We start from the raw sequence: 13,177 nt of genomic DNA on the forward strand, positions 1-13,177 counted from the left end.
TTTCTGCCCTGGGGAAACAGGGAAATTTTCCCCAAAAAAAAAAAAAAAAAAAAAAAAAAAAAAAAAAGGCTATAACAAAAGATCTAACATTTTTGTCTTTGAAGACAAAGGAGGAGGAAAAAGAGTGGGATGAAAAACTACTCAATGAAATACTGGTTGAAAACTTCCCAAATTGAGCATAAGACCCAAACTTAGAGATTCAAGAAACTGAGCAAACTCTAAATAGAAAGTAAGTTATACCAAGACATATCATAGTCAAACTTTTGAAAACAAATTTGAAAAAGAAGAATAAAGGAGGGGGAATGAGTGTTCCTGGTTTTAAGACATACATAGCTATAACAATGAAGACAGCGTTGTATTGGTGAGGGAAAGGCACATAGATTAGTGGAATACTATAGACGACCTGGAAATACACCCATCTGACTTTTGACAAAGGTGCATAGGGAAATCAGAGAACATTAACTGCAGTTATCTGGATGATGGTTTAGATGAGGCTGGTGGAGGATGGCATGGAGAAGAAAGAGGCTATCTGAGAGATAGTACAAAGGAAGAATTGAGAGTTGGCAAGAGAGTGGGTCCCAGAGGCCCAGGAAAGCTTGGAGAGTCATTTCCCGGAAGGACGGTGATGCCACCACTGAAGAAGGAGGGCTTGGCATGAGCTGGTGACGGCTCCTTTTATTCACCTTGGGCCATCAGCAGCAGGAAGAAACTCGAAGTACAGGGAAGCAGCCTGAATGAGCATGCAGGTCTTGAGGTGTTGTGTTTTTGAGACCTTAGCATGCCATAATAAAGAGGTTGAAGTGTAAGAGTATTTCTCCAGAGTACATAGTTTGATAGTGAGGGTTGGTTCCTGTTGACATTTTTCTAGTTCTGGTTTGAGTCACAGGGAGAGCCAACAAGAAAGACAGAAGAGACAGGAAGAGAGCAGGTGTGCAGGGCATCATAGCCATTGATGGCAACGTTCAAGAAAAAGGGGATAGTGACAGCCTATTCTATCTAATCCTAAATGCCCTTTACAGTCCTTCTTGACCTCTGGGTGACCCTTGACCTCCAAGGATGTATCTCTCTTGGTTTCCTTGAAAACATTTTCTAATTTATGTGATGACTGACTTTTTCACATTGTCATAATCTTTTAATCATAGCACCTGATTTCAGCCTTACCTCATACTGGCCCATCACAGAATTGTGTCAAGAAAATCAGACTAATTTGCTAGGTTTCTCCCTCCTTCTGTAAGGATAGACAGAATTTTTCAGCACACATTGCACAGTGGTGATTGCTACAAATCATTGACTAGATTTCTATCGCTTAAAAAAATAATGACATAACTCAAACGTTGATGCGCAAGCCTCAAGAGTAGAGCAGGATGAGGCAAATCCTTTCCCTTGATATTCAGAAGCATCAAGGGCAGCATGTGTGGTTGGCTGATTTATGGTGGCTGAGGCACACTGAGTTGGGATGCGTTCTGGATGGGCAAATGCATGGGGGCACTAAGAAAATATCCTGGACTCAAGGGCAGAGCTGTCCCAGAGTGAATGGGGCAGAGCACAACCTCACAACCTCACACCCTACATCTTGCCTGGCCGAGGCCCAGGCTGCAGCCTGCGTGCTGTGTACCAGGTAAATATGAACCCAAGCAACTCTCCTGAAAAGGTGCCTTTGATGCAGTGTGTCAGGAGACTCAAGAGACAGTTTATTTTTATTTTGTTGAGACAGAGTCTTTCTCTGTTGACCAGGCTTGAGTGCAGTGGCACAGTCTCGGTTCATTGCAGCCTTGAGCTCTCGGGCTCAGTCGATCCTCCCACCTCAGCCTCCTGAGTAGCTAAGACCACAGGCATGTGCCACCACACCCAGCTATTTTTTGTATTCTTTGTAGAGATGGAGTTTCGCCATGTTGTCCAGGCTGGTCTCGAACTCCTGAGCTCAAGTGATTCTCAACCTTGGCCTCCCAAAGTGCTGGGATTACAGCCATGAGCCACTGCGCCCGGCCCTGAGAGACAGTTTAATTTAGTGCTAAGACAAGCCATGACTCCAACAATCAGATGAGCTTGCATTCAAATCATGCTGCTGCCACTTACTACCTGTGTGACTCTGAGTAGGCTTGTTGTTTCAGTGCTTGCAGCCTCAGTTTCCTTCTCTGTAAAATGGGGATAGAAATATACTTGCTTCATAGGGTTGTCTTTAATTAATGTTTAAAAAGCATTCAACACAGCCTGTCACATATTATACACTTAATAAATGTTAATTTTTTTTTTTTTGAGACAGAGTCTTACTCTGTTGCCCAGGCTGGAGTGCAGTGGTGCAATCACGGCTCACTGCAAGCTCTGCCTCCCAGGTTCACGCCATTTTCCTGCCTCAGCCTCCCGAGTAGCTGGGACTACAGGCGCGGCCACCACGCCCGTCTAATTTTTTGTCTTTTTAGTAGAGACGGGGTTTCACCGTGTTAGCCAGGATGGTCTTTATCTCCTGACTTGGTGATCCACCCGCCTCGGCCTCCCAAAGTGCTGGGATTACAGGCCTGAGCCACTGTGCCTGGCCAATAAATGTTAACTTTTAAAATCTTTAGTCCTAGCTTTGCCTCTAAATAGCTATGATACCTTGTACCAGTCATGTGGTTTCTTTACCTATCAGTTTATTCATCTTTGAATCATGATGACAAAATAATGACATTGGGGAGTTGGATTAGAATTGCCTAGTTTTTTGTATGTGTAGGTTTGCCTTGTGAAGAGATGTCCAACAGAAAATCACAATGGAAATGATTGATTTGAATACATTAAATAAAAACGTATTTATTTAATAATTATAGATAAAATTAGAAGATGAAAAGCAAATGAAAACAAGGTCCTAACTTGACAAAATAAGGGCTAACAACCTTAATGAAGAAAGAGCTCATAAAAATCATTTCAAAACATGGCTGGGCATGATGGCTCATGCCTGTAATCCCAGCACATTGGGAGGCCGAGGCGGGTGGATCACAAGGTCAGGAGATCGAGACCATCCTGGCTAACATGTGAAACCCTGTCTCTACTAAAAAAAAATACAAAAAATTAACCAGGCGTGGTGGCATACGCCTGTAGTCCCAGCTAATCAGGAGACTGACACAGGAGAATGGCACGAACTCAGGAGGTGGAGGTTGCGGTGAGCCGCGATTGCGCCACTGCACTCCAGCCTGGGAGACAGAGCAAGACTCCATCTCAAAAAAAAAAAAGAAAAAAAAATCATTTCAAACATTATGAGCCCTACAGAAAAATGGGCAAAGGAGGTTGTAAAAAATTCACAGAAGAGACAGTGTACATGGCTAATAAAAATGAAAATCAATTCCAACTTTAGCGATAATCGAAGGAGTACATGTTAAAATGACTTTTACCAATTTTTTCCCTATTGTGACAAACGTTGGCTAGTTGTTCACCAGAAGATTTCCTCCTGGGAATAGAGATAGACTGTTTCCCACAATCCTTTCCAGGTAGGTGTACTGCCATATGACTAAACTGGGTAATGGAATACCAGGGACAGTGATTTAAGCTACCTTAGTGAAGCTGCTAGCTCAGTCCTCTACGCCTTCTCTTTCCCCTTGTTTGGTCACTGGCTGGAAAGAACCCAGGTGAAGACGATGAGGCCCTAGATGATGGTGGAATCACTCGATGGAAAAAGGGTCCCTGGATGCCTGCATGACTGTGTGAAGAAGAATGCTCTTGACAACCTGCATCAGATAGTGACTTGAGCAAAAATCCTTTTATTGTGTTAAGCCATTGACATTTTGAGGGGGTTTATGGCAGAGTTACCCTGCCCTAACTAACTACTTATCAAATTAGGAGAGATTACAATCATAGCATTATTGGCAAATGTGTTTATTTCATATACTACATGAGAGATTCTAGGTTGATACAATTCTTTTTGAAAAGGATTCATCGGGAAGGACCTTAGTCATACCTTTTGGCTTAATGATTTCATTTTTTAGGAATTTATCCTAAGGAACAAGGAAGAGTAGCAAATAAGGGATTTTATACAAAGATGTTCATCATATATTCCAACAATAAGGGAACATTATTAGGTGTGTTATCGGGCATTCATAGGGTGGATTATTTTGCAGTGATTAGAAATGATTTTGAATATTACTAATGAGATGCTTATGATGTAAGGTAAAAATAGAATCCAAAACTACATGTGTGATTTTGTTTTGTAGAAATAGTATATGTAAAATATGCAGATGATACATATAAGCATTACGCATAGAAAAAATAAACAAGAACATCAAAAGGTTTAATGGTGAGTAACTTGGATTATTAGGTGATACAATTACAATGAGTAATTTTGGCTTTCCTCTTTATATTTTTCTGTAGTTTCAAACTTTCCTTAATAAATAGATTTCCTTAATGAATTTTAGAGACAGATTTTTTTCCAAAAGAGTACCTCATTGGCTGTGTTTTACTCAGCCCTGAATCCTCACCTTGTGAATGAATTTGGTATTTACTGTGTTTATTCTTTTAGTGTTAGTGCCCTTGTTACACCTTTCTTCCCCAACACAGTGTGTGTGTGTGTGTATGCTCATGCACAGATGTGCACAGGTGCTCACCAGAGTGGTAAGAGGCCATTTGTAGATAGTAGAACTGACGCCTTGTATTGGAAAGCAGGGAGGAAGGCCTGAGCCCCCAGCTGCCTTTTTCTCCCCTGGCCACCTGCTTTTGGCCAAGGCACCTGGAGAATATTGGTTTTTGGAATGAGATGGATCATCATCTTGGAGAAAGAGCAGCACATCAGAAAAGCTGCAGCTCCCATGCAGAGCTCAGCCATGGTAGTCTGATGTTTTTTACTTTGGTAACTATGACCCAGGGATTATAAACTGCTCTTGGCAGCAGATGCTGGGGAGAGGTTGAGTCTGAGAGGGGGGAAGGCTGGAGTGTGTCTAGGTGTCTTTGATTTCTAGGTAGGGTGGCCTGCATCTCATCACTGCTGTTTATTTGGGTGTTGTGGTCTTTAGGAGTGGGGTGGAGAATGTCATGTTAATTTCAGAAACAGTTAGCAGAAGAATGGAGTTGCTGTTTGGATCCTGCGCTGGGCAGTGGTGCCTCAGACAGGCAGCACAATCCTGCATGGAAGAGAAAGCCCCCACCTGAGTTTGAATGGAAGGCCTTTCTGTCACTGCGAACACCTACTGCACCCCAGGTGCTATTCTAGACACCAGAAATATAACAAGTAAGTATTTGAGGAAGAGGTCCTTTGTTGTGAGGGAGGAAAGACAAGCCCAGATCATAATGATACGCTGTGACGATCCCTAGTTCTGCATCTGAGACTTGCACAGAAGCAAAGACATTTAACCAGGTTAATCAAGTGCTGTAAATCAAGCAACGAAGTCAGTCCTATCTGGGGAAGAAAAGCGCTCTTACTCCAAAGGTTTTTCCCCACTTTGATCTGCAGTATCACGTCATCTGAAATTGAAAAAGCAACTTTATACAGAAGCAGGAACAAATGGCTCATTTATTTTAAATATCCTGCCCGCCTGATATTTCTGCCCTTGAATATTTTCTTTAGTTACCTGGGAAACCTTTTTTTAGGACTCAAAACAGATATAAACCACACCAATGTTAATGACCATGAAAATGATGCAATTTGCATTGAAATCCTTAACTAATCTGTGCTGATTACCTAATTTCTCCAGGTGAGGATGGAGCAGCAAGGTGTTTTCCTTAATGAGTAACAAAACCCGCTGTAATGTGTTTGCTTGAAAGCTGCCAGGGAGTTTTAATAGACCTTCTCAAGGTTTAGTCCTAATCCAGATTCTGTGGGTTTTCACGCTGCTCTGGGCAGGCCAGCCAGTCTGCAGTGTGGGGGTTCCATGGGAAGAAATGAGTTCTGCAGCTGAGTTTGGATATGGCAGGAACAAAAAGGACAGCCTCTGTGAGGTGGTAGGAGAAAGGACTGTGAGCCAAGGACATGTTAGGGGAACATTCCTCTGGCTGTCCTCACAGGCAGGGAGCAGCTGGAAATGTGACCGGGCCTGGGGATCCAAGGTCAGCGTCCCTGAATACCTCTGGCCTGGGGCAGGATTTCCTGAAAGGGCTGTGACAGTTGATGACCGCCACCAGAGAGCTCGGGAGGGTGGGACCTCCACAGAGGCAGTGTGCATCTGCAGTGGGTTAGCGCCTTCAGCGCCTTCATTCTCTCCCTAGGGCAGTCTAGACATTGGCTGAACACTGGCAAAAGCAGTGAGAGAGAAATCACACGGGGGCCCTGCTTTCTAAGAGGGAAAAGTCTATAAGAAACTCATGCCGTTCATTCTTCACCCATTCACCCATTCATTCATTCATCCAACTGTGATTGCATGCCAGCCCTGTGTTGGCAGCATGTCTAATGGAAGGGCATTTGTAAAGAGGACTAAAAGAGTCCTTTACCTTTAAGAAGCTTCCCATCCAGTGAGGGGCAAGTGTAAACAGGTATGTCTAGTATCTGTTAAGGAAGATGATGTCCTCTCTTTGAACTTCTAGACTCTGTCCTGTGCCTGTCATTGTCAGCTAGCAAGTCTGCCCACCATATTGTTTATGAGGATGATTTAAAGCCTATGCCTCCCTCCACTTTTCCCACTTGCTGTGGATAATCTCCATTTAATCAGGGGGTAACTTGAAGAAATAAGAGCATCCCTTTTTCTGCCTCTTGCTTTTGGGCCATTCTTCTTGGCAGCCTTGTCCAGCCAAAGCTCTTTCTCCAATGTACTGAGTTTTCTCAGGTCGGGGTGGAGGGGACACTGTGCACGTGTTGTCCTGGGCCTGCCCCCACCTCCATGCAGTGTGGGGCAGCCTCCTCCCAATGCCTTCCTTGGCTTCCACCTCCATGTTTTGCCCCTTCTCCTCCTCCCCTGTTGGCTCCGAGGGCCTTGTTGGATCCCTGGTCCTGTCCTCTGTCATACACACTGGACTCTTTCTCCAGTATGGGGTTTGTTCATTCCCCAAACACACAAGTCCCTTGGTTTTTTGTTTTAGTTTAGCTTTTTTTTGTTTTTTTATTTTTTTTTTTAAGACTCCAGAAGCTTTCCTGTCCACTCAACCAATCATCTTTCCTCAAACCCCGTTACTTATCCAGGTGCTGGTTCCCTGTGCCTGAGCTACCCTGGACCCGTTCTGTGGCCTTAGTTTGCTGTGAGGATTGTATAGCATGACTTACGTCCCATCTCAGGTGGGATGATCCAGTAAAAGCCAATTCCCGACTCTTTTCTCATCATGCAAGAAAAAAGTGCTTTTATCCACCATCACCTAGAATGTCAGACTGGGGACGGTAAGGGCACCCCAAACGGAAGGTCAAGGTTGCGTGAGGAGCGTTTGTGTAAATGTTGGCAGGAGAGGAGTGTGTGCTGGTGATGTTGGTACAGACAGGACAAGGCCCCAGTGGTGGAGGCTCCTGTCTTGTCCTGTCGGGACCCTCAGAGGCAGCTTTCCTGGGAAACAGGCAGGTTCTGAGAACTTGTCCTCACCGCATGTGACTGGGTGTTGGATTTGGGGTCTGGAGCTACTTCCTTCTAACATCTCTGGTCCTCATTCCTTGCCAGTGAGTCACTTGCCCTCCCCAGGGATGAGTGCTTTTGTTTGGGTAGTTGCTTTACGCTGTGGGAGTTCCAGAGGACAGTGTGTGTAGGAGGGAGGGAGGGAGGAAGGTGGAACTGGCGCCTGCAGTGGGGCCTTCCTGAACCCCGACTTGAGAGACTGAGCAGATCCTTGTCTTCTGAGGCATGGGTTCCTCCAGGAGGGGGTCCTCCAGGAGTTCTTGTCAGGCCCTGAGGTGAAGGGGCAGGAAAGATACTCAGAGGTGAGCCTGTGTGTAAGGGGTGGCAGAATGGTGTCACAGTTCAGGCAGCATGGCCTCCTTTCGGGTCAGGGAACCCTTTTCCACCCTTAGTTTGATGATCCTGGCCCTCTGTCTGACCCCGCTGTCCTGAGCCTTGGGCCTGTTGTGCCTCCCCCTGGTGTGTGGGGACGGCCACTTTGGCCTGAACCAAATTGGGTGACTCATTCAACCTTCCTGTAGGATCATTGTGGAAGGGAGAGAAGGTGGGGCCTCCATGCCCCAAGGAGCATATGTTCTAACAGAAACTAGATTGTTAGATTTTTTGTTCACTGTCAAGAAAGGTTATAAATCAACAGGAGCAAACCTCAAAAGGCGGACAGAGCTCTGCAGACAGCATGTGTGCTCAGCCCTCTCGGTGCACCCTTGTCAGACGGATATTTGGGAACCCTCACTCTTTCCAGGTCCCTCCCTGCTCCACAACCTATAATGGCTCTTTCTTGCCCATCTTGTCAACATTGGCCAGGCGCCACCTTTCAGGGCCTGAGATAACGTTTGGCTTTGCCTCGGCTTCTAGGTTTAATTCCCCACAATCACAGTTCTAGTCCTCCGCTGCCCTCTGGTCTTCCAGAATGAGGACTTTTAAACTTCTCTGGCTGGGAGCCATAGTAAGAAATACTTACCCTTATTATGCCTGATGAATGCAGGTATTTTTTTCCTCTTATCTTTCATTCTTTTTTACTTATTAAGAAATGCTGTTTGTGACCCGAGAAATTAATTTCATGGCAGACTCATGAGTGGTGACCCCCAGTTTGAAAAGCAGGGCTGATTTAACACAATACTAATCACGGAAGCTCAAGTGAGAGTCAAGCAGAATGGCAGAGCTGGAAACTGCCAGTGCAAACTCATCAGCCGTATCCTGAGGGAGAAGTGACCAATCAAATCCGATAAGAAGTTGGTCCAAAAACATACTAGAGCAGTGGCCTCCAATAATTTTTTCTGATTGCACTGATTATAAAAATTTTTGCCTCAGTAAAAAAATGTTTGAGCATACGCCTTCAATATTTGTCTGGTTATTTATTTTGTTACTATCAGCAGTAAGGTTGCAAATCTGTTTTCAAAGGTTTTAATAATTTCAGATGTTTTTCCGGGTGACATCTCATCAGATCTGTTCAGGCAGTCTCCCCACTCTGCAGACAACTGCTCTCCCCAAAACCTTCTTCCTTCTATATTGCCCTTCCTTTCCTGACATAACCACTGTATCAGTCTGTTCTCATACTGCTGTAAAGATCTACCCAAGACTGGGTCATTTATAAGTAAAGGAGATTTAATTGACTCATAGTTCTGCATGGCTGGGGAGGCCTCAGGAAACTTACAATCATGGTGGAAGGGGAAGCAGGCACATATTACATGGCGGCAGGTGAGAGAGAACAATCAAGAGCAGGGAAAACTACTTTATAAAACCATCAGATCTTGTGGGCCCTCACTCCCTATCACAAGAACAGCATGGGGGAAATTGCCCCCATGATCCAGTCACTTCCCACCTGGTCCCTCCCTTGGCATGTGGGGGTTATGGGGATTACAATTCGAGATAAGATTTGGGTGGAGACACAGAACCAAACCATGTCAACCACAAAATCTTCATTTGCTCCTTCTGTCCCCCAGAAATCTGGAGGGAGTTATCTTTGACACCTCTCTTTCTCTTGTCTCCTCGACCATTCACTTACTGTGTTCTGGGGACTTGACTGCCCAGTAGACAGTCAGCTCTTCCCACCTTCTTCTGCCACATTGCTTTCTTTTTCCTCCCACTCCTCACAAGAGCCTCCCTCTCCTGGGATGCTTCTCTCCCCTCTCCACAAGGCCAACTCCTACTCACCCCTCAAGCCCCCACGTAGAGGCCACTGCCTCAGAGAGATCTTCTCTGATCACTGCCCAGGGCACTTTCTGAGGCACCTTGGACTTTGATGGCTCTTACTGCAATTTTATTTTTATACTTATTTATGGTTTAGTTTGTTTAAAGAGTGTAGTTCTCCAGCATCGAGGCTGTAATTTCTTGATGTGTATGTGTGTGTGTTCAGCTCCCAGGCCATACAGTCTAGATAAATATTTCATATAACAACCCTATGAAGTAGTTACAAACAGTATCCCCCCCACCATTTTACAGATGAAGACAGGTTAATTGCCAAAGGTCAGCGGGTTAATAAATGTGAATGCTGGCCTCATACCCATTTGTTTCCAATTACAGTGTGCGCACTTACCAACAATTCTAGATAGTTCGTGTATTAACTCATTAGGCTAAGGCTTGAATTTAAGTCCCATCTACCTTGCTTATGCCAGACCATCCCTCTACAGCCATTCTCCTTCTTGTGCTAGTCTGAGTTGTACTTAGGATCTGAATGAACAGTTTACCCTGTGTTGTTCTGGATAATAACACCATCATTTTCCCCGCAGTCCATCTCCCGAACCATTCCCACAGCACTGGAGAGGACCTGAGCCTACCACCTATTGAGTAAATAATTACTGATTAGTTGATGGATATCAGGGACTTGGCAAAGACTTCATTTTACTTCCAAGTTAAATCCCCTGACTTGGTGTAGACCTGTTCTGCAGCCAAGAGCAAGAAGACCGTACCTTCGATTCAAAAGCGTTTTAACTGTTCCAATTTGCACTTGTTGGCCTTCTTCCTGGTGAATCTCAGTGTAATTTCTGGCTGAGAGCCAAGAATGTAAGGGTCTTCAATACCAGGAGTAATTTCATGAGTTGCTGATGGCTAATTAGGGATGATTACAGTTAAGAGGCTTTCCTTTCTTAATAATCCCCAGAAAGGGCCTGTGGTAACTTAAAATCTTGATTCTTTTCCCCTGAGAATGGAATTGTCTGGTTCTCATGACTATCTTTTCATAAATCCTTGTCATTTATCTTCCCACCCACCTTTTCTGGTGAAAAGAAAGTCTGAAGTCCCTGGAAGAAACAAGAACATAATGATCTTAGAGAACTCCACCTTTATTAGAAAGGATCGCTGGCCCACCTTGGAACCTTGCTTCATTTGTCTTTCCCTTCAAGGAGATGCAGCAGGAGAGGAGACTGGACCATGCTCTGTTTTATTCTCAAGTTTTATTACATTGCAACCAATCTGCCCATCCTGGGCTTTCTGATGCTATTTATAACTTGCCTTTGAAACTATTGGCTCTCTTGACAATTTTTAGAAATTTTGTTTAGTGAGGGCTTCTGAATGAAGTAGTATTTGTGGGCAAGAGGTTTTACCTCCCTGTTTTCACTGTGCCAACATATTTTAAGTGTTGCTTGACCTCTTCTTGCATCACTGTGTTGGTTCATTTTGCGTTGCTATAAAGGAATGCTTAAGACTGGGTAATTTATATAAAGGTTTATTTGGCTCCCAATTCTGCAGGCTGTACAAGAAGCATGGTGCTGGCTGGCATCGGCTTCTGATGAGGACCTCTGGAAGCTTTCAATCATGGTGGAGGAGGAAGGGCAGTCAGTGTGTCGCATGGCAAGAGAGGGAGCGAGAGAGAAGGGAGGAGGTGCCACACTCTTTTTAGGCTCTTTTAAACAGTCAGATCTCACCCTAATAGAGCGAGAACTCACTCATTACCACAAGGAGGGCATCAGGGCATTCATGAGGGACCCACCTGCATGACCAAACACCTCCAATGGGCCCCACCTCTAATACTGGAAATCAGTTTTCAGCATGAGATTGGAAGAGGACGAGTATCCAAACTCTCAGTATCGTCAGAGCTACTATTTTCTGAGAGTGACCCTGCCCCAGCCACTGTCTAAGCATGTCACATTCGTCCCTTCATTTAATCTTTACAACAACCTGCAGGAATTCTTTAGACAGTATCTTTTAAATAAGTTTTATTGAGATATAATTCATTTCCCATACGTTTCACAATATTGTATACAATTCAGTGGTTTTTAATATATTTGCAGGGTTGTACAACCATCACCACAATCTAATTTTGGAACATATTTGTTACTCCAGGAAGAAACACTGTGCCCTCCCATGAACTCCTGCAACCCCCAATCTCTGGCAACCATGAATCTACTTTCTGTCCCTATAGATTTGCCTATTCTCGGTATTACCTATAAATGGAATTATATAATGCATGCTATTTTTGTATCTGGTTCTTTTCACTTAACATAATGTTTTCAAGGTTCATCCCCATTGTAGCATGTAGGAGTACTTTATTTCGTTGTTAGGCAATAGTTTTACTCAACTTGCAAAGACAGGGAAACCAAGACACATGAATGTGACATGACATCTGTGGTCAAATAGCTTGTAATAGATGGGGCTGGATTTCCAGCACTAGTGTGCCTAGCACCAGCTCCCCTATTAGCTCAGAGTCTGAGGTGATCGCTCTGATAGTAATTTACTGAACATCTTCTGTGGGTCAGGCACTGTGCTGGTTGTCTTGTAAACTTGTTACCTCATGTTCATATATAATCGGATTTTAGTTGGGAAATCCTGGTAACCATAACTGGGCACTTTTGTTTTAGTATCTTCCATTTGCTCATTTCTGGTTTTGCTGACCCAGTTATGCTTCTAGAATCTTCCTAAGTGTAAATGTTGCTAAAAAATAACATTGTTCATTTCTGTAGGACTTGAATGCCACTCCCAATTGCAGAAAATTGGCAGCGTCTCTGAAGAGCCCTTGCTTTTGCCTGAACCCTCAGCATCATGGTTTCCCATTTCATGGGGTCTCTCAGGTAAGTGAAGAACCTTTTCTTAAAAAAACAGGAGAATATGAAATTTGATATTTGCATTGTACTATGTTGTTTCTTAAAGTAAGTGACCTTAACGGTCTGAAGCTGACCGATATTTCTGATATAATACGTCGACATGTGTAAAAGTTTGCTATTCAGAAGGGCCTTGGGAGTTATGTGCTGTGCTGAGTGGCTTGAGGTCGAAGTCAATCTACTGCCTTCTGGGAGACTTTCTCTAGGCTTCAAGAAATTTTTTTTAGGCCGGGCGTGGTGGCTCACACCTGTAATCCCAGCATTTTGGGAGACTGAGGCGGGTGGATCACATGAGGTCAGGAGTTCAAGACCAGTCTAGCCAATGTGGTGAAACCCCATCTCTATTAAAAATACAAAATTAGCTGGGCATGGCAGTGGGCACCTGCAATTCCAGCTACTTGGGAGGCTGAGGCAGGAGAATCACTTGAACCCTGGAGGCGGGGTCAGATCAATGTATATTTATCATGGTTGCATAATAGAATTGTCTAAAGAACTTTTAAAAAATTGTTCTCTGGTTGCAACACCATAGATTTTGATTGAATCTGGTATTTTAAAATGATGCTCCCTCTTGTCCCTTATGTGCAAAACATTTTTGACTTTCACCTGCATTTTAAAATTCAATCTTCATATCAACCATGCGTGGCAAGTTGA

At 44.1% G+C, this 13,177-nt stretch overlaps 1 protein-coding gene across 1 annotated transcript in view; it reads left to right on the forward strand.

The window, feature by feature from the left end:
- Nucleotides 1-13,177, forward strand: part of THSD4 (thrombospondin type 1 domain containing 4) — a 642,120-nt gene that overhangs the window by 13,007 nt on the left and 615,936 nt on the right. The window contains exon 2 of the mRNA XM_025389817.1: nt 12,389-12,496. Within this exon, the coding sequence (XP_025245602.1) occupies nt 12,468-12,496 (29 nt within the window). The 5' untranslated portion in view covers nt 12,389-12,467. The remainder of the gene's footprint in view (nt 1-12,388; nt 12,497-13,177) is intronic.

Source organism: Theropithecus gelada, chromosome 7a (assembly GCF_003255815.1).
Source record: "Theropithecus gelada isolate Dixy chromosome 7a, Tgel_1.0, whole genome shotgun sequence".
In the NCBI taxonomy this organism is placed as follows: Eukaryota; Metazoa; Chordata; class Mammalia; order Primates; family Cercopithecidae; genus Theropithecus; species Theropithecus gelada.